Raw genomic sequence first — 20592 nt, forward strand, 5'->3', positions numbered from 1 at the left:
GTTTATAAGTTCAAATCCAAAAATCTCGTGTCTCTAGATATTACATGACGCTTAGTATATAATAGACAATTGCAATCTTATTCTCTGTGTTCGATATCCCAGTACTGGCCTTTAGCTATACTAAATCTATCTTGTATATTTGCAATTATTTTTAGCTATTCTAGATCTACCTTGTATACTTGCAAGTAGATAATTCTGTATATTCTCATTTGCTTAAAGTAAGGTGTATTTCCTTTTCACCAGAACCAAATATAAGCTCTAAAAATAGGAATCTAAATAAAAAACACTTTTTATTTGCTCTGATAATTGGTAGCTTTATATATATTGTCAATCTCTGGTAAATTTTTGAGCCAGTGCATATTAAAACTTTAGATTCACATCTTTAGCAGCCACAGTATCTGGATATTTGAAATCTCTTTCAAGACCTTTGCCAATACCAGCACAAGATGCAAATTCACTAGATAAAATAGCAAAAGACAAAGAAGAGGAAGATGGGGTTAGTTATTACAATGTTTGTACTGTACCTTAGAAATGATTATTTCTTTTCAATTATACTCCAATGCTAAAATAATGATGATCTATAGATAATTGCATTTGTCCAGAAATCGTGATTGTGTGGAAATTTTGTGGTGGCTAATGGCTTTCAAGGAATGGTTTTGTAGATGAATTTTCTTGGTTGTGCAATGATATAACTTGATGACTTGGCGTGTTACCCATTTTGTTCCTATTGCATATAATGGTGCGGGTCATTGTTGATTTATAACCACGTAGATTTCTTGGTGTTGTAAATATTGAATGACCTTAAAAGTCGAATACAATTTTACAAGTAGAGTTGAACAAAATATTATGTTGATTCTTCTCATGTTTTATTGGTAATTATTTTCTAATTCACATAAGTGTCTTTTAGCTATGTGTAAGTTTATATTGTTCATTTTAGTCTACTCACGTATGAATTTCAACGTGCATTTAAAGCTATCTATACTAGTTTCTACCTTTTTGTGTAAAAGATTAGTGTCACTGTTGCAACAATATAATAGCAATAGCTTGTTTAGCCACTCATAAAACCCAGCTCACTAAACTCTGCTTCTAGCACAATGCGGTAATTCACATTTATGAAATTTCCAATTCATGGGTGTTCACGCATCGTTTTGTTATTATCCCCACTATAATTGTCAGATTTCTCCTCCCTTTGTTATAAGACATAGGATATCTGTGATCTTAAACATAGTGGAATCATTAGGTTTTTAAGTAAGTGAAGATCTCTGTATAATTGTATATAATTAGCACCAATTTCTCTGATTTCCTTTGCTCAAGATTGTAATGTATGCTTTCCTGGGAATCAGAGGAATAAGCAAATTTACTGGTACTCATTTTCAGGATAAGGATCATTTCTTAATATATATATATATCTATATTTTTTTTTTGTAGTAAACTAAACTATGAAATTCGGTCAAATTTTAATATGTCGTGCAACTTTAAAAAGCAGTTCTAAAAATCATGAAATTTGAATTTATATGCAAGTATCCCACGAAGAAAATTATAATCACTTAACGTGTACTTCCTCCGTCTACGAATTGGAGTCCCGATTCATAATTACAACAAATGGTAAAGAGACCTCACATTCCACTTACTCATTACACTCACATATCATTTAAAACTAATATATACAAATGTGATCATTATTCCACTAACTTTTTTCCACCCAATTTTCTTAACATTTCTTAAAACTCGCGCCGAATAAAAATGAGACTCCTTAAATAAATAAATGACATTACTATTAACTGACAATGACGTCTACATATCATTTTCCGTCTCTCATATCATACTCCATATGATTTCACCAAAATAATTCATTTTCCGTCTCTCATATCATATATGATTTCACCAAAATAATTCATTAACCGATAATTGCGAACAAATGCCATGATTTTTTCTTGTACTACTATTAATTTTGCATAATACACTGAATTTATCTACTCGTATTTGGCATTCAAGTATACACTTGATTTTGTTAACGAAGTAGAGTGGCATTTCCCGACTGAGACAATTCAGTCGCCGGAAAATGGCCGGGAGACACTTCTCCACCGCGAAATCTCAGAGATCTCATCTCCTTCTCTTCTTCCTCTCTCTAATCTTCCTCTCTCTCATTTTCTACATCTTCGCCTCCTCTTCCTCTCCCTCTCTCCCTACTCTCCACGCCACCTCATTTCCCGCACCTTCAAACCCTAACGTCGACTATTCCTTCGTCTCCTCACTCGACAAGTTTCTTATCACTCATAAATCCAATTCTCCGTCCAGCCGCGACGACACCGTTCGAGGCGCCGTTGATGAGCGCGATGTGAAGAGATTAGACGATTTGATCTCGGAGGAAGAGGAGAAACGTCTCTACGGAGGCGAGACTTCGTTTTACTCGCCGATTAGGGTTTATGTGTATGACATGCCGTCGAAATTCACCTACGATTTGCTCTGGCTGTTTCACAATACGTATAAGGAGACAACTAATCTCACCTCCAATGGCAGTCCTGTGCATCGATTGATTGAGCAAGTGAGTTTTGATTAAGCAGAGTTTGAAGCTAATGTTGCTATCAGATTCATAGGCTTTATACCATTCCTGTTACTTGAGCTTGATTCCTTGGATCTGAATGCGATGTTAGGTATTTATTACGTTTGGTCTGTTTCTAATTACTTTATGTATATTGTGATTTATTGGTTGTAGCATTCGATTGATTATTGGCTATGGGCGGACTTAATAGCTCCAGAATCAGAGAGGTTACTGAAGAATGTTGTGAGAGTTCACAAGCAAGAAGAGGCAGACTTGTTCTACATACCATTTTTCACTACAATCAGCTTTTTCTTGTTGGAGAAACAGCAATGCAAGGCTCTTTATAGGGTGTGAGTGCGTTTCCATAGTCTATTTCTTTGTTTAATTTTTAATATACTTGCTTATAAATATTTTCAGCACCTTTAAGCAGTAGCTGCTAATACTGTATGCATGTGTTAATATTTTTCATGAAATAATATTGTATGTTGTTTGTGGTCAGCTTTATCTTATGGAAACTTAGACACTAGTGTGTGTTCTATCATCTCAAGATTCATTATTCCCTCTATATATTGAATCCGAACTTATATTTTCAGTATCCTGTTTGAACTGCTCCCTTTCTGAAATTTCCCTGGGAGACTCATAAGCGTTCATCACTTGCGTGATTTGTTAACACATTCACTACATTTTGGAAACATAGGAAGCCCTAAAGTGGGTCACAGACCAACCAGCTTGGAACCGGTCTGAGGGTAGAGATCATATCTTACCAGTTCATCATCCTTGGTCATTTAAATCTGTTCGGAAGTTTATGAAGAAAGCAATCTGGCTCCTTCCAGATATGGACTCAACTGGGAATTGGTCAGTTTCCCCTGAAGTTTTGTTGTTGCACCAAATATTGTAATTAACTCCTGATATCTAATAACTGGTGTGTGATTGCCTTGACAATTCAGGTATAAGCCTGGACAAGTTTACCTTGAGAAAGACCTGATACTGCCATATGTTCCAAATGTCCATTTGTGTGATTCCAAATGTTTGTCTGATTCAAAGAGGACTACACTGCTATTTTTTCGAGGAAGGCTGAAAAGAAATGCTGTAAGATCTCATTATATATAAACATGTTTTTTTTTTTTTGTAACTTAATTGGACCTCACGGCTAATAGAGCCCATATTGATTCTGTTTTTAAGCTTGCTAGTGCAAATACTGCTTTTGTTCTCAGGGTGGTAAAATTCGTGCTAAACTTGTGGCTGAACTTAATGGAGCCAAGGATGTGGTCATAGAGGAGGGTACTACTGGAGAGGGTGGGAAGAATGCAGCTCAGATTGGCATGCGCAAGTAATCTTGGGCTGCATAATATAATTCTGTATGGCCAACAAAAATAGCATACTAATATACTTGTTTGTTCTTTGTTCATCAGGTCTATCTTTTGCCTTAATCCAGCTGGTGATACTCCTTCATCTGCTAGGTTGTTTGATGCTATTGTCAGTGGCTGCATCCCTGTAATAGTCAGTGACGAGTTGGAATTTCCTTTTGAAGGAATTCTTGATTACCGCAAGGTATATCCCTTCTTCTTTGAGGTTTCACCATGCAAGTTATTTTCTATTTCCTTGGAATAGAAAGTAATGTTATAAAAACGTGTACGAGGACTGATATCCAAGTTTTAGATTGTAAGGAGTGAAAAGCAGTTTTTGCATTGATTAGGTGGTTAGTGCTGCTCATAGATATATAAAAGTCTATTGCTAACTCTACCACGATAAGCAATGTGCTATACGTGCTTGAGATCATGTTTCGTTACCTGTAACTACAACTTAATCTACAGCTTTTGGCTATGATAGGTAGCTGTTTTCGTATCCTCAAGTGATGCCATGCAGCCAGGATGGCTCTTATCCTATTTAAGAAATATTTCTCCCTCTCAAATAAGACAGAAGCAAACAAGTCTTGCTAAGGTATTTGCATCTTTAATTTCTTTAGACAGGACTATGTGTTTTAATTTTGAGCCTATGAACAGTTAATTATGTTCTCTTATTTATTACTACTACTACTTGACTGAGTGATACATTTTTCAGTTCTTGTTAATAATTACCAACTGTTTCATTATTTCAGTACTCGAGGCATTTTGTTTATTCTCATCCTGCTCAACCATTGGGCCCAGAAGACCTGGTTTGGAGAATGGTCTGTATTCCATCCTTTCAACAAGCCATTTTTGGTTATAAAAATGAAGTTTTGAATGAAATTCCTGCGCTAAATGCTGATGTCTATCTACTAGTATGAGTTAGTGACAGTTGCTTACAGTGTTATACAGAAAATTAGGAAGTTAAATATAAGTGCCTTCAAATGTAAAATAATAAGTTTCACTTTCTTAGCTGTAGTCAGAAAGCTTATAGAACTTACTAGCTAATTTTATCGAAGTATAGTTCACCTCCAATAATCATGTTAGGGTTACAAAATTTAGCAGTGGCATTGGCATATGCCAAATGTTCAATCTAAACTCCCCTGCATGTTTTCTTCCTTGGGAGGCTTTCCGTCAGTTTAACTAATCTCATTCTAAAACTTTGTATGGTCTCTGCCCTATTATTATTATTCGACATGCATGTTTAATGTGATTCTCATTCCTTCACACTTCGAACAGATGGCAGGTAAGTTGGTTAACATCAAGCTTCATTCGAGGAGATCACAACGCGTTGTGAAAGAATCTAGAAGCATCTGCAGTTGCGAATGCAGGCAAACGAGCCCAGTACCCTTCTCTTGATTGACCCCTTCCATGTCAATTTCCTCCTCCCCTTCATTTTACCTCTTTTCCTTTTGTTTTGTTTGTTTTGTTTTGTTTTAATAGCTCTTTATCTTTCTTTTCTGTATTTACCAACTTGTATAATTGTTAGATATAATATGTTTGAATTACTGTGATGTTGATCCTATTCTTTTGTAGTTAGTTATGTGCAGGACTAAAATTAAATTAAAGAGAATGTACTTGGACCTAGTAAGATGCTTTACTCTTTAGAGCACTCCCAATGGTCTCCCTTATTTCTCCCTTATTTCTCCCTAACTCCTGCCACATCAGCGCCACATCAGCACCAAAATTTATCCCCAGTTTTTAGCCAACTTTTAGCCAACCTCTGCAATGGTTTCTCCCTTATTTCTCCCTTATTTTTCCCTAACTCAACATTTCATTTTTACATCATCACTAATTTAATTGTTTTATTTTTATATATAATAAGCTAGCTTATTTAATTTATAAGATAAAACAAATAATAGTACACATCAACAAATAAAGTTCGTTGTATTAAACACGGGTACACATTACAACGAAGAAAAAAAAAAAAAAAGTACACGAATGGATAAAAAAAATCAAAAAAAAAATTCAAAGAAAAAAAAATTCAAGGGCAGTGGGCGCGGTTTCTATTTGCCCACAATTCTTCGATGATATCGTGTTGTAGTGCTTGATGGGCCTCCTTCTGGTGTATGTCCATGAATGCCTGGAACCGTTCATGTTCGTTGTGCGGTACACCCTGGCGGGCGGACTCGGTTGAGACACCGTGACTCGATGATGCAACACTTGGGTCGTCGGTGACGTCTAGGACGCCTTCGTGTTCATCTTCGATGATCATGTTATGCATGATGATGCACGCATACATGATATTGGCAATATCCCCCTGGTAGAAAAAGCGCGTCGGGCCCTTTACCAGTGCAAATCGCGATTGGAGCACCCCAAATGCCCTCTCCACATCCTTGCGCGCAGACTCTTGCGCTCGGGCAAAATACCTTCTTCTATCTCCGAGTGGGCATCTGATCGTCTTCAGAAACACGGGCCATTGCGGATAGATGCCGTCAGCCAGGTAGTACCCCATGTTATGCACATTGCCATTGGCCGTGAATTCGATGGAGGGGCCTAACCCGTTGATCCGCTCGTTGAAAAGGGGCGAGGAATTGAGAACATTTAGGTCGTTGTTCGACCCGGCTATACCAAAATAAGCATGCCAAATCCAAAGCCGTTGGTCGGCAACGGCTTCAAGAATGATGGTGGGATGCGTACCTTTATAGCCGGTAGTGAACTGGCCTCGCCACGCGGTTGGGCAGTTCTTCCACTGCCAGTGCATACAGTCGATGCTGCCGAGCATCCCCGGAAAGCCGTGGGTCCTCCAGTGCCAATCCAGTAGGAACTGGCAGTCAGCTGCGTCCGGCGAGCGAAGGTAGTGCTCCCCAAATATCTCTCGCACGCCCTGACAGAAATTCTTCAGGCACTCGTTGCCAGTCGTCTCGCCGCATTGCAGATACTCATCGAACATGTCGGCGGACCCTCCGTATGCCAACTGCCGGATGGCAACAGTGCATTTCTGTAGGGGCGATAGTCCGGGCTTCCCTGCTGCGTCTCGCTGGAGCCGGAACTCAGGGTAACGCGCGGACAACGCATTAACAATGCGCAGGAAGAGGGAGCGGCGCATTCTGAACCGGCGACGAAATACATCTGCCGGATAACGTGGTTCCTCCGCGAAATAATCGGCGAACAGCCAATCGTGCGCACCAGTGTGGTTGCGAGGGATGTATCGGCGCCGCCGGCGGATTGGCCGTTGGGGGGGTGGCTGCTGCATTCGAGCGATCTCGCTTTGTATGCGGCGGGAGATATAGTTGTTGATTGGGTTGTTGGCGAAACCCGCTACATCCCATCCGGTGGGAGCGGGAGGTACCTCTTCTTCGGAAGAAGAATGTGATATTTCCTCGTCGGACTGAGCACGAGACGATGAATCAGAACTCATTTAATAAAGATGGAGAGAAAAAAGATTGAAAATTTGTGTGAATGAAGTTTGTGGGTGATGAATGGAGGAAGAGGATGAAATATTTATAGGGGTGGAATTTAGAATATGACCGTTGAAGGAAAAAAAAAAAAAAAAATTTGATCATCGCCGGATTATCGCCGAACAGCTCCCCACAGTGGCCGGCGATGATCCGGCGATAGCCCGGCGATAAAACGCCGTTTGGCATAAAATCGGTAGGAAATTCGCCGAAAAATCGCCGACCTCCTCCCAATGGCCGGCGATAAGTCGGCGATATCCGGCGAAAAATCGCCGGATTATCGCCGTCGCCATTGGGAGTGCTCTTATACACCTTGTACTACTATTTATATACGCAGAATTTTTGTATATTGAAATATTCTATTGTGCTGCATTATTACTTGAAGCGATGTCGGTTGTATATTTTATTAGTGTCTAGATCTATTTTGATACATTTGATATGCCATTTTGACTGTAGTAGTAGTGTTTGTCATAATTAATGATATCAAGAGTAAGGCGTGGTAGTGGAACCCCAATGTTCCATCATGTTAATGACTTCCTTAATCATTTTAGATTATATATTTATATATGTGTTGACAATTTGACATAGTGATGAGCTGTCTCATGGTTCACTATTGTATTAAAGAAAAAAAACATACTCCTTCCATCCAAAAATATTTAAAAAAATATTTAAAAGTTTAAGATAAAGAAAAGTATGAGATAGAAAGGGAGGGTAAAGTAGGAAATTATATAAAAAAAATTTTGTTACAAAAATGATTCCATTACTCTCAAAAAATTTAAAAAGAAATAATATAACTCAATTACCTAGCAGTAATATTTTACCATATCACAATCTTGCCTCTTTTCATTAGAATTGTGAATAATGAAATGAAAATTGATTGGTGATAGTTTTTATACTCCTAAAGAGTGTTAATTTTGTAAATAATTCTGATCTATTAATTCATTATACATGGGTAGTGTTTCATGTGAAGGGGGTACATTTTCTGATTTGCTTGGGTGTTTCGTGCCCATGTGCCTTAGGTCGTGTGTTTCATTTCAATTATAACAAATCACCGACTTTACGCGGTCCTTCTTTGTATTTTTCCCCTTAAATATTTTATTTTCGATATATAATGTGCTTATTTATTCTATTTTCGTAAATTACGTGTGTTATTAATGATCTAGCGCGTGATTGGGGGCGTTCACATTTGCACCTCCATCTTTAGGAAAATTGATGAATAAACAACTCAGGTAATGCTTAATATAGCTTCTCGTTTTATTTTATTGTCAACATTTGATTATGGTATGTTGATAAGGAAATAGTATTGTGAAAACAGCTAAGATTATGGCAGCTGATTTATTAGGATACTCTCTTGGTAAAATACATAAGTGGTTTAAGTCATAAACCAAATAATTAGTGTAAAAATATATTCGAAATAATGAGCTTATTTGTATGTAAATATGGAGTAATTTTTTATTTTATCTCCTGGATATTTATTTTTTGATCCAGATACATTAGGTTATTAAAATTGAAACTTTATTTCCTGGAATTTTATTTTTTAATCCAGACTAACACTTTATTGAAATTTAGGCATGAGTTTATTAAAATTTTAAAAAAAAATGTTTTTTTACTAATAAATTCATTATAACTTTTAAAATCTACATAATTTACATAAAGGAAATTATATAATCAAAATAAAATATGTTTGCAAATTTTTAACATCTATAAAGTTTAATGCCAAAATTTCAGTAATATTTCTTCATGATTATATTAAATTACAAGAATTAAGCATTAGTAAGTAGGAGTAATATATAAGAACGAAAACATATTTCATCCTATTTAAATGGAATGTGAAAGAGAAAAAATCACAAATATCTCAATATCCAATATTTCTTAAAAAAAATTAACTAAGCTCGACAAACAAGTAGTAGTACTTTGTTTGTGTATTAGTATATGTATCGTGGAAAAGATGTGGTCAAATATGAATGTGTGTATTCTTAAATTCATTCACCTCTTCATTTTACAAATATTTGAAAAATTGACTGCACCCAATTCAATTAATCCTGCACTGGTAAGTCAAAGCTCTTTCATGCCAATGAGTGTTTATCCATAGAAGATAAATTAAACAAGAAAATAAATGTAAAGTATAAACTCTAGTAATCATTTTGAATGGTTATAGTAGCTGATAACATTTATGGAAATTATCCCAAATAATGGTTGTCAGTTACTATGGATTGTTGTATTTATTGTGAAATTCCACGGTAGGTCATATGAAATCGATGCAGAATGAAGTAAAGAAGAAAGAATTAATGAAATAATCGATAAACATCTATAATAACAGATTAAAAGAATCGTATAAAAATTAAATATTTGTAATTACTTCAAAACTTTTGACCAAGATGCGAGAAACATTGAACTGCCGTCCTACTTTTTCATATTACAAATATTCTAACTTTCTAACAATTACTAATTCTTTTATTTTTTTTTTACTTTATATTTATCTTCATTTATATGACAAGTGAAAATAGTTTGACTAAATATTCCAGAGAGAATCAAAGAAGGCAAGACTTGAGTAAAAGCATGTAGAGAAAAATGACTTTGCAGTTAAATTCTCCATGTTCACAGCTGTGTGCCGCCTGTCTTATATAGAGAGAGACATTAGGCGATCGGAGATTGAATGTGTTGATAAAATAATGCTCTCTCTCAAGAAGAGCAGTCTGCTTCTGTAATCAGAGAGAGCCGGCGAGCATTACTCCTACTGCATTTGTCTTCATCTTTTTGTAGGTATAACTTCTGCCACCATTTTTCTTGCATTACTATATCTAATGCTTTCGATTCATTCAACCTCCCTAATAATGCTAATGAGCCTCTGAAAAGCTTGATTTTAATCATCTCATTTAGGGGTGAGTTTAATCTTGTCAAAAATCTTGATATATATGTATATGTCTCTTCTTTTTCATCTCTCAACTGATCAAATCAGAGCAAGATCTTGTTTTTATAGATGGGGAATTTGGGAATTTTGTCTTGATTTTTGTGTGGATCAGTGCTGTCTTTAAAATGTGCTGATAGATTTTGATGGATGTAATGATGATTTGAAGCAACCTAATTAGGACAAATATTTGTTGTTTTTATAGAATATGATTATTGGTCTGAATGTTATCACCTTTGTCTGTATCATTGACTTCCAATTGTTGGCTATTGATTCCCCATTTTTATTGTTTTGTAAGTATGTTAGAGCCAAATTAGTAACCAGAATTTGAGATTTAGTGATATGTTTTCAGGATCTTACTTTGCTAAATCAGGGGATTTAAATGGCTTCCAAATCGTTCAAGGCGAGTAGATCAAATTTATCCACAGATTCTGAGATGACAGAGTCTCAAAACGGCAGGCCGCCTCTGCCTCCGCAGTCTCACGTCACGTTTGCCCGCCGGACCTCATCAGGCCGCTATGTCAACTACTCTAGGGACGATCTCGACAGTGAGCTAGGCAATGGCGACTTCCTGGACTACACGGTCCACATTCCCCTCACCCCCGACAACCAGCCTAGCAACCCCGTCACGCAGAAGGTGGAGGAGCAGTACGTCTCGAGCTCACTCTTCACGGGCGGGTTCAACAGCATGACAAGGGCTCATTTGATGGACAAGGTGATTGACTCGGACGCCAGCCATCCGCAGATGGCTGGCGCCAAGGGATCCTCTTGCTCCGTCCCCGGCTGTGATGGGAAAGTCATGAGTGATGAGAGGGGAGATGATATCCTCCCTTGTGAGTGTGATTTCAAGATTTGTCGGGATTGCTACTTTGATGTGCTCAAGACGGGAGAAGGGGTCTGCCCCGGGTGCAAGGAGCAGTACAATGCGGCTGATCTGGATGAGGCCATGGAGAAATGGCCGGCTCTGCCACAGCTCCCACCGCCACCATCTGGGGTTTCCAAGGTGGAGAGGAGGATGTCGTTGATGAAATCGAACAAGTCAATGCTGATGAGGAGCCAGACCGCGGATTTTGATCATAACAGGTGGTTGTTTGAGACGAAGGGGACTTATGGATATGGCAATGCTATATGGCCTAAGGAGGGGGGATACGATGACGAGAAGAATGAGCGTACTGTTGAGTCTTCTGACTTGGTGAGCAAACCGTGGAGGCCACTCACTCGCAAGCTCAAGATCCCGGCTGCCATTATCAGCCCTTACCGGTACATAAGCACTAACCTATCCTTTGTTTTTTCTTACATGATACTAGAAATTATTTACTATGTCCATAAAAATAATGATTTTAATACAAATCTTGAACTAGTAAGTTAGAGTATTGTCTCATTGATGGAATAGAGCATGTCTTGATTTTGGTGATTCGTGTGGATGCAGGCTTCTAGTCTTGGTTCGAATGGTTGTTCTTGGTTTCTTCTTGACATGGAGAGTCAGCCATCCAAACACTGATGCAGTCTGGCTTTGGGGGATGTCTGTAGTTTGTGAAATATGGTTCGCTTTCTCTTGGATTCTTGATCAGCTTCCGAAGCTCTGTCCGGTCAATCGAGCCACTGATCTCAACGTGCTCAAGGAGAAGTTCGAGACACCTACTCCAAACAACCCCACCGGGAAGTCTGATCTTCCCGGTTTGGACATATTCGTCTCGACTGCAGATCCAGAGAAGGAGCCACCACTTGTCACTGCCAACACCATACTGTCTATCCTAGCAGCTGACTATCCAGTGGAGAAGCTCTCCTGCTACGTCTCGGATGACGGAGGGGCGCTCCTGACATTCGAGGCCATGGCTGAGGCAGCGAGCTTCGCCAACATGTGGGTCCCATTCTGCCGGAAACACGACATCGAGCCTAGGAATCCTGAGAGCTACTTCAACTTGAAGAAGGATCCTTACAAGAACAAAGTTAAGAGTGACTTTGTCAAAGACCGGAGACGAGTGAAGCGGGAGTACGATGAGTTCAAGGTCCGGATTAACAGTCTGCCAGAGTCCATTCGTCGTAGATCCGACGCCTATCATGCTAGGGAAGAACTTAAGGCCTTGAAGGAGCAGAGGCAGAGGAAAGACGACGAGCCGTTTGAGGCGATCAAGGTGAAAAAGGCTACATGGATGGCTGACGGAACACATTGGCCCGGGACTTGGTTGAGCCCTACAGCTGAACACACAAAGGGTGATCATGCAGGAATTATACAGGTATTCCATTTTCTGCTTCTTACTATATAGTATATGGGATTTTGAGTGTAGTAAATAAAGTGTGATGTTGTGATTGTAGGTTATGTTGAAGCCTCCAAGCGACGAACCACTTTGTGGGCCGTCGTTGTCGGAGGGTCGGGTGATGGACCTGACAGATGTTGACATCCGTCTGCCTATGCTCGTCTACGTGTCTCGTGAGAAGCGCCCCGGCTACGATCATAACAAGAAAGCCGGTGCCATGAATGCTCTCGTCCGAGCTTCAGCAATCATGTCTAATGGTGCTTTCATTCTCAATCTTGACTGTGATCACTACATCTACAACTCTCAAGCCATGAGGGAAGGAATGTGTTTCATGATGGACAGAGGCGGCGATCGCATCTGCTATGTTCAATTCCCCCAGAGGTTCGAAGGCATCGACCCCTCTGACCGTTACGCCAATAGAAACACAGTCTTCTTCGATGGGAACATGCGAGCTCTCGATGGGCTGCAGGGTCCGGTTTATGTTGGGACTGGTTGTCTCTTCAGGAGGGTTGCTCTTTATGGCTTCGATCCTCCACGATCCAAGGAACGTGGCTCCGGCTTCCTCAGCTGCTGTTTCCCTCGTCGGAAGAAGCACCGTACGGTTGCTAGCAACGCAGAGGAGAATAGGGCGTTGAGAATGGGAGACTCGGATGATGAAGAGATGAACCTCTCACTTGGCCCAAAGATGTTTGGAAACTCGAATCTACTCATTGATTCCATCCCGGTGGCGGAGTTTCAAGGCCGGCCGCTAGCTGACCACCCTTCGGTGAAGCACGGAAGGCCGCCCGGTGCCCTCACCATACCACGCGACCTTCTTGATGCATCCACCGTTGCAGAGGCCATCAGTGTCATCTCGTGTTGGTACGAGGATAAGTCCGAGTGGGGGCAACGCGTTGGATGGATTTATGGTTCTGTCACGGAGGACGTTGTCACGGGATACAGAATGCATAACCGGGGCTGGAGATCGGTCTACTGTGTCACCAAGAGAGACGCCTTCCGTGGCACAGCTCCGATCAACCTCACGGACCGGCTCCACCAGGTCCTCCGTTGGGCGACTGGCTCGGTCGAAATCTTCTTCTCGCGCAACAACGCTTTCCTAGCCACCTCGAAGATGAAGATCCTTCAGAGGATCGCATACCTCAATGTCGGAATCTATCCCTTCACATCCGTGTTCTTGATCGTCTACTGCTTCCTCCCCGCGCTCTCCCTCTTCTCCGGCCAGTTCATTGTGCAATCCCTGGACGTCACGTTCCTCGTCTATCTCCTCACCATCACAGTAACACTCTGCGCGCTAGCTGTGCTCGAGGTCAAGTGGGCAGGAATCGAGCTGGAGGAGTGGTGGAGGAACGAGCAGTTTTGGTTGATCGGAGGGACTAGTGCACATCTAGCTGCCGTGTTCCAAGGCCTGCTCAAGGTTATTGCTGGTGTGGAGATCTCATTCACCTTAACATCCAAATCAGCAGGGGACGACGACGATGATGACTTTGCTGATCTCTACTTAGTGAAATGGACGTCCCTCATGATCCCTCCGATGGTGATCATGATGGTGAACTTGATAGCTATCGCGGTTGGGATCAGCCGGACCATCTACAGCACGATACCACAGTGGAGTCGGCTATTGGGTGGCGTTTTCTTCAGTTTTTGGGTGCTGGCGCATCTCTACCCGTTCGCCAAGGGGCTGATGGGAAGACGGGGGAGGACGCCTACCATCGTGTTCGTGTGGTCGGGGCTCATCGCCATCATTATATCACTCCTGTGGGTGGCGATCAACCCTCCGGAGGGAAGCAACCAGATTGGTGGATCTTTTCAGTTTCCTTGAGAGCTATGACAAGGTTCCTATTGCTCTCTCTTTGCCCCTTTACTAAAGTTGAGATTTTTTCAGACAGATAAATTTGGTGATGTTTTGTGCATTGCTTGGTTGCAGTCTAGTCTTGCAATTTTAGACAAAGCTGCACAGAGAAAAACATAGGAGTTGTTGGTGCAATTCTTTGATTGTTTTAGTGTTATGAATTGGGAAGTTTATTCATCAAAGACCACACATTTTTTTGCAATGAACTCGAAAAAGGAAAAAAAATGAATAAATTGTAGTAGTTCTTTCCTTATTTTTCTATGACGAGGAGGAACTTCGGAATTATTAGTAGTACTTTCAACAACGAAACTGCTTCTTGGTAATGAGATGATGATAATTTTGATTTTATTTTGATGGTAATTAAGGTTAACATCACTTGATAAAATATATTGCCTATGAATATCATGTCTTAAAGAAGACTTGTCCTTCTATATGTTGTTGAGAATGGAGGGAATGAGTTATTTCCATATTTCTAAATACCACGAAACACATAATTTCTCTATTGATTTTGTTATAGTATTACTCATGGAATGAGTTATTTCCATATTTCTAAATACCACAAAATAATTAGAGGCAAACCTTGAATTACTATTTTATTCATGGAATGAGTTATTTCCATATTTATGGAATGAGTTATTCATGGATTGTGTATGATGGAAATAGTTTTAATCTTCTATTTTAATAATTTATTAATAGTTTCCCGTATTCTTCCCATCAAAATTGAACATTAAAAAAAATAATCATATATTTTTAAATTTTAGAATTTCGCTAGGATTTTCCTAGATGTTGCGGTTTGCCAAAATAGTTTAGAGGCAAACCTTGAACTAAAATTTTATTGTTCCATTTTTAATAATTTCTGTAATAGTTTAAAATGCTCACTTTAAATTTTGTTTTACAAAATTGAAATATTAAGTATTCAAAATATTTAAGTTTTATACTTACACTATAAGAAGTGCGTAGGTAAGTATTGCTCAAAAATAAAAACACAATCCACAAAGTCCACCTATAATTCAATTCAATCAAATCCAACATAACATCGATTACTAATTATCGATTCAATATTCACCATTATACATCTTGATCTGTTAAAACGAACAATATTATTGAAAAAAAAACAAAGAATTACTACTACTAATGTTGGCAATCAGGGCCATCCGGTTGTCGACCACAATATCCATAATTGAACCTTCTATTAAGGCATACTCCCAAACATTTATCATTCCAAAAATACTTTGTACACACTGCGTAGCAAAATGGATTCACCGCTTCTGCCTCTTCATTAACAAAAAAATATTTCATAATTGTAAAAAAATATAATGGCATGCATTTTCCAATATAAGCATATAATTAAATTGAAACATAAATTAATTGATATAAGTAGTAGCAGTTTACCTGTGATATCAACGGAGGCAGTTAGGATGACTAGAGAATCTTGAAAGTTAAATGCTAAAACAATAAGTGAATTGTTTATTATAAGGTTATTAGTTATATGTATTTATAGAGGGGTATATAGTAGTACTTCTGAAATTTAAATTTTCTTCTTTCGGATTTTATGCCCAAAATAGTCTGCGGAAAATTGTAATTATTGTCTGGTTTGGAGGTATTATAATTATTTTTGTGGGATTTTGTGGAATATGTGGGTGTATAAGTTTTTTTCGTATTGAACACGGTATACCTCAGTACCTCACGATTTGTGTATAAAAGATTTGGAGACTAGAAAATAGAATAATACATAAGGTATGAAATTGGGAAAAATACTTATTAAACTTGGAAAACTTATAATCTAACAAATATTGAAAACTACACTATAACAAGTATACTATCCACAAGCAATCATATTCAAAAAATGAAAAAACTGCAAAAAAGATTGGAAGTATATAATTGCAAAAAATTGAAATTGCCAAACTTCGATTATTGAAGCCTTGAAGATATAAAATTCCCAAAAATTATAATAGGAACACAAATACCTTCAATCGTCTTCAACAAAATTAGAAAAATTTAGACAAATTATGAAAACCCAAATAAAACTTTACAAAGCAACCCCTAAGAGCATTCACATTAAGACGGACTAATTAGTAGCCTAGCACTAGGACTAACCACAAATACCTTCTGCCACATCACTAGGACTAACCACAGCCTGCCACATCACTAAGACTAACCATAATATAAAAATAGCCTAACACTAGGACTAGCCACGCCCTTGCCAATAAAACAAATTTACAAATATGATTAAATTAATTATTGGTGTTTATCAAATATAAAAAAAATGAAGTGCAATGAGTTGTAAATACAGAGTATAAATAAAAAATAAATAAAAAAATTGGCTAGCCAATCGGTGTCCGCGCAATAGCGGAGTAGCGATTGGCTAAAGGTGTTAGGTCGCGGATGAGCGCTCGTCCTACTTCGGGATGTCCGTCGTGTTAGCCTAACACAATAGTTGACATCCCCACGCCCTAATTGCTAGTCATACCTTTAGTCTACTATTATGGATGCTCTAACGAACTACGTACGACGCCGATGATCGATTTAGATGATGAAATATAATCCACTCAATTAGCCTCAAATAAGAATGTATACCTACCTTAGCCTCAACGAAGAATATAATCCTACCTTTTTTTAGATTGATTATCAACAACAATCTATCCTAATAATGGAAAAGTAAAAATTGCTAATATTTTAATATGAGAAGGGGAAAAAAACTGAACTTTATTTTTTTTTCTAAACAAAGTCATTTTATGATTTGGGTCTTATTCATTTTCTTTTGGATCTTCGAATCCTTGACAAACGAAAGATGCTTTTTTTGTCCTTTTTTGACATGCCGTCTAAAATTGACGATCAACCCTATTTAAGGTTTATTTTTATTAGTCCAAAAATAAATGGTCAACTCTATTTAAAATCTAAACTTCGCCTTCCTTTTACAGGAGAGACAAATGTCGCGAAGCTCACTAGTAGTAATAAGTACCCACGAGTCCCAAAACATGAAGAAGACAAATCTTTGCACTTCTTTCGTGGAGGAATGGGAGAACTAGGTTTTGCTGTTCGACGTCGTCAAATTTTGCTTTTTCAATGTTTGATTACTTAAAAGTGTGAGAGACGAGAAAGACGATTGAGTTTTTGTATTCTTTTAAATTTTTTTATTTTGTTTTAGTTATTAATCTAATTTTTTTAGCCAAAATTTTAGATAACGTTTAAGTTGCTAATCAACCCCAGTTTGATATTCTAAACTAGTCAATAACCAAAATATTTAAAAATATTTAGCCAAAACTAGTCAAGATTCAAAAATCCATAAGATACCAACCCTGACTCTTTTTCCCCATTGCGAATCTCTCAACAAAACCCTCGTTTCTTCTCCCTCAAGACACTGTCATGTATATAAAAGTTAATTTCCCAAATCTCTTGCAATTTAGACAGTGTCATGAAAGAGATCACTAGCTCTTCACACGCGAAAAAGGTTTTACTAACTTTTTTGAGTTCGAATTTCGATTGATTGAGTACCTTTGTAGTTGTGTTGATATTTTGAAGCATCATTTGTTGTGGATGTGTTTTTATGTATCAGTTTGTGTTAAATTACTGGTTTTGTGTGGTTTCTTTGGTTTTATAGTAATCATAAAACAGACTGGATAAGGTTTTAGGTTTATTTTATGTGTTTCTGAGTGAGGATAATGGAAAATCATCTAATTGCTACTAGTATTGCAGCCGAATGTACTCAAATTATATTGATATAGGTATTTGAAGTGATGAAAAAGCAAGAAGAAACAAGGCAACAAGAGTTTAATGCAAAAGCAGCAGAATTCGAAGCGATGCAAGCTCAAGCCGAAACTGTAAGTTCTGTTAGATCACAGGTCATTTGTACTGTTTGCATTTTCTTGGCTGAATTCTGTGATTCTCAAACGGTCGTGCTATATTCTAGTTCCCGTTGCCTTGAATTAGGCCATGCCATTATTACTGTACTTATAGTCGAGAATAGATAGGGTAGAAAAATTCTCCTGATGAAGCAATTACGCCTATAGCTGGTTAATATGTAATCAATCACGCCTCAGAGATTTTAAATAACTGTTTCATTACCATACTTCCATCTTATAATTGAAGCAATTGCAGGATGACCTATAGATTTAAAGTTATGTTTTCCAATGTTCTTACGCAACTATCAGAGTAGATTGTTTGACTGGATCCAATAGTAAAAATATGGGCCACCCAGTTCTGATTGTTTAGATACTCAAAATAGCTAGCATGCATTTAACGGAGTATAATTACAACTTTCATATCCAAAAATAACAAAGATGATCTATTTTGGCAGGAGAAACAAAAAGTGGTGTATGATGAACAGAAAAAGCTAGCTCAGACACAGGCACAGATAAAATCACAAATGGCTCGTTATGAAGATGAACTCGCAAGGAAAAGAATGCAGGCAATAGAGAAAACATAGGAGTTGTTGGTGCAATTCTTTGATTGTTTTATTGTTATGAATTGGGAAGTTTATTCATCAAGAGACCACACATTTTTTGCAATGAACTCAAAAAAGAAAAAAGAAAAAAAGGATTAAAATAGTATTCTTTCTTTATTTTTTTCTATGACGAGGAGGAACTTCGGAATTATTAGTAGTACTTTCAACAATGAAACTGCTTTTTGGTAATGAGATGATGATAATTTTGATTTTATTTTGATGGTAATTAAGGTTAACATCACTTGATAAAATATATTGCCTATGAATATCATGTCTTAAAAGAAGACTTGTCCTTCTATATGTTCGTTAGTGTAGAGGGGACTGAGTTATTTCCATATTTCTAAATACCACTCATGAAGGGTCACCTGCTAAAATCAAAACACATAATTTCTCTATTGATTTTGTTATTATCATGTACTAGTAATTTCTATATCTTTTTAGTCCTTAATTAGTATTTTGATTTATTAAGTTTGTATTATTAGAGTTTTCACATTAGCTTATCCGCTTAGTCAGCACAGCCACAAAAAACTTATCCACTTAGTCAGCACAGCCACAAAAAACTTGTCCGCCTAATCACAAAATAAATTAAGAAAAAAAAAAAACGTTTTTGACTACCACGGTGCCACCGGCGGCTCACAATAGGCCGCCGTGGAGCTGCCACCACCGCTCCGTCCACGCCGCGTACGCGGCTCCGCGGCCTCCGCCCCCATCGCCGCGGCGCCCCTCGTCCAACAATAGACCGTTGTGGCGGTCCTATTGTGGACACTGTTATACTCCCTTCATCCCATAAAAATATGTGCATTTGAAATGACACATGAATTAATGCACAATTCGTAAAGTAAAAGAGATAAAGATAGTTAAAATAGTGTTAGTGGATAGTGGGACCTATATTATTATTAGTGTTTAATGATAGTGGTATAAGTTGTAGATAAATTGATGTATATGAGTAATGATTAGAGACAACTTTTAAAATGAATGTCTATATTTTGTGGGAATGACGGAAATGGAAAATGTATATATTTTTATCGGACGGAGGGAGTATTGCATTTCCTTTATTTCCATGTTAATAGAGACATTTTTCTATTTAGGAAAGTTTCAAGTTAATTAAGTCATTTCTATTTTTGGCAAAAAAAGTAAGTCTTTCTTTTACTCTCTCCGCCCGCCATTAGGAGTCTCATTTATGGGCGCACGGGTTTTAAGAAATGTTAAGAAAAATGGGTGGAAAAAAGTTAGTGAAAAAGGAGTCCCACTTGTATATATTAGTTTTAAATGAAATATGAGTGAAATGACTTAGTGGAAGGTGAGACCCTATTACCATTTATGGTAGAAGTGAACCGGGACTCCTATTTGCGGGCAGACTAAAATGAATAAACAGGACTCCTATTTGCGGAAGAGGGAGTACTTTATTCTTTCTTTATCTCTTACTTTAATCAGTATTACTTTATTCATCATCCATTCAATACACCATTCTTAAACTTCGTGTCGAAAATTAATGTCCTTATTAACAAGGAACGAATGTATTGCAATTCAAGTCGTATATGTGGAACAGTGGAAGAGAGCGAAATTAATATTTTATCAAAAAGTTAGGGATTGTGTATGTGGATGAGAGCATCTCCAACCATTTATACTAAGAGCATCCACAATGGATGCCCGATCTCACGCCCGATCGGCCGAGATCGGGCTCGGGCATGATCGGGCATCCATTGCAAGTCTCGGGCATGCCCGAGGACGACCGAGAGTTCGGTCGCGCCCCATCTCTCTGTTGGAACCGGCAGCGGAAGCGGGCGCATAAATTAATCACATAATAA

The 20592-nt window shown here is 38.1% G+C and overlaps 2 protein-coding genes and 1 long non-coding RNA gene across 5 annotated transcripts; all 3 read left to right on the forward strand.

The window, feature by feature from the left end:
• The first annotated feature begins 1866 nt into the window (after positions 1 to 1866).
• On the forward strand, positions 1867 to 5450 carry LOC148932740 (putative arabinosyltransferase ARAD1). Of its 2 annotated transcripts, XM_089066119.1 has the most exons (9): positions 1868 to 2545; positions 2717 to 2890; positions 3240 to 3397; positions 3490 to 3631; positions 3757 to 3872; positions 3955 to 4093; positions 4373 to 4483; positions 4641 to 4709; positions 5167 to 5450. In XM_089066119.1, exons 1-9 carry the CDS (start codon positions 2063 to 2065, stop codon positions 5284 to 5286), a joined length of 1512 nt encoding a protein of 503 aa, XP_088922245.1. In that variant the 5' UTR covers positions 1868 to 2062; the 3' UTR covers positions 5287 to 5450. The 2 variants fall into 2 exon arrangements, 1 of the variants encoding a protein (XP_088922245.1); XR_016135977.1 differs by lacking the exon at positions 5167 to 5450 and having other exon boundaries at positions 1867 to 2545; positions 4357 to 4483.
• Positions 5451 to 9937: 4487 nt separating this feature from the next.
• LOC148932741 (cellulose synthase-like protein D3) lies at positions 9938 to 14688 on the forward strand. 2 transcript variants are annotated; one of them, XM_089066117.1, is made up of 4 exons: positions 9938 to 10088; positions 10586 to 11493; positions 11663 to 12470; positions 12550 to 14688. In XM_089066117.1, exons 2-4 carry the CDS (start codon positions 10616 to 10618, stop codon positions 14308 to 14310), a joined length of 3447 nt encoding a protein of 1148 aa, XP_088922243.1. In that variant the 5' UTR covers positions 9938 to 10088; positions 10586 to 10615; the 3' UTR covers positions 14311 to 14688. The 2 variants fall into 2 exon arrangements, with proteins under 2 accessions (XP_088922243.1, XP_088922244.1); XM_089066118.1 differs by having other exon boundaries at positions 9945 to 10088; positions 10572 to 11493.
• A 3392-nt stretch (positions 14689 to 18080) lies between these two features.
• LOC148932742 (uncharacterized) lies at positions 18081 to 18890 on the forward strand. Its single transcript, XR_016135208.1, has 2 exons — positions 18081 to 18161; positions 18638 to 18890. It is a non-coding gene; the product is annotated as an uncharacterized LOC148932742 (long non-coding RNA).
• Positions 18891 to 20592: the final 1702 nt, after the last annotated feature.

Source organism: Salvia hispanica, chromosome 2 (assembly GCF_029641045.1).
Source record: "Salvia hispanica isolate PSC_SH4W2 chromosome 2, Shi_PSC_v1, whole genome shotgun sequence".
NCBI lineage: Eukaryota > Viridiplantae > Streptophyta > Magnoliopsida > Lamiales > Lamiaceae > Salvia > Salvia hispanica.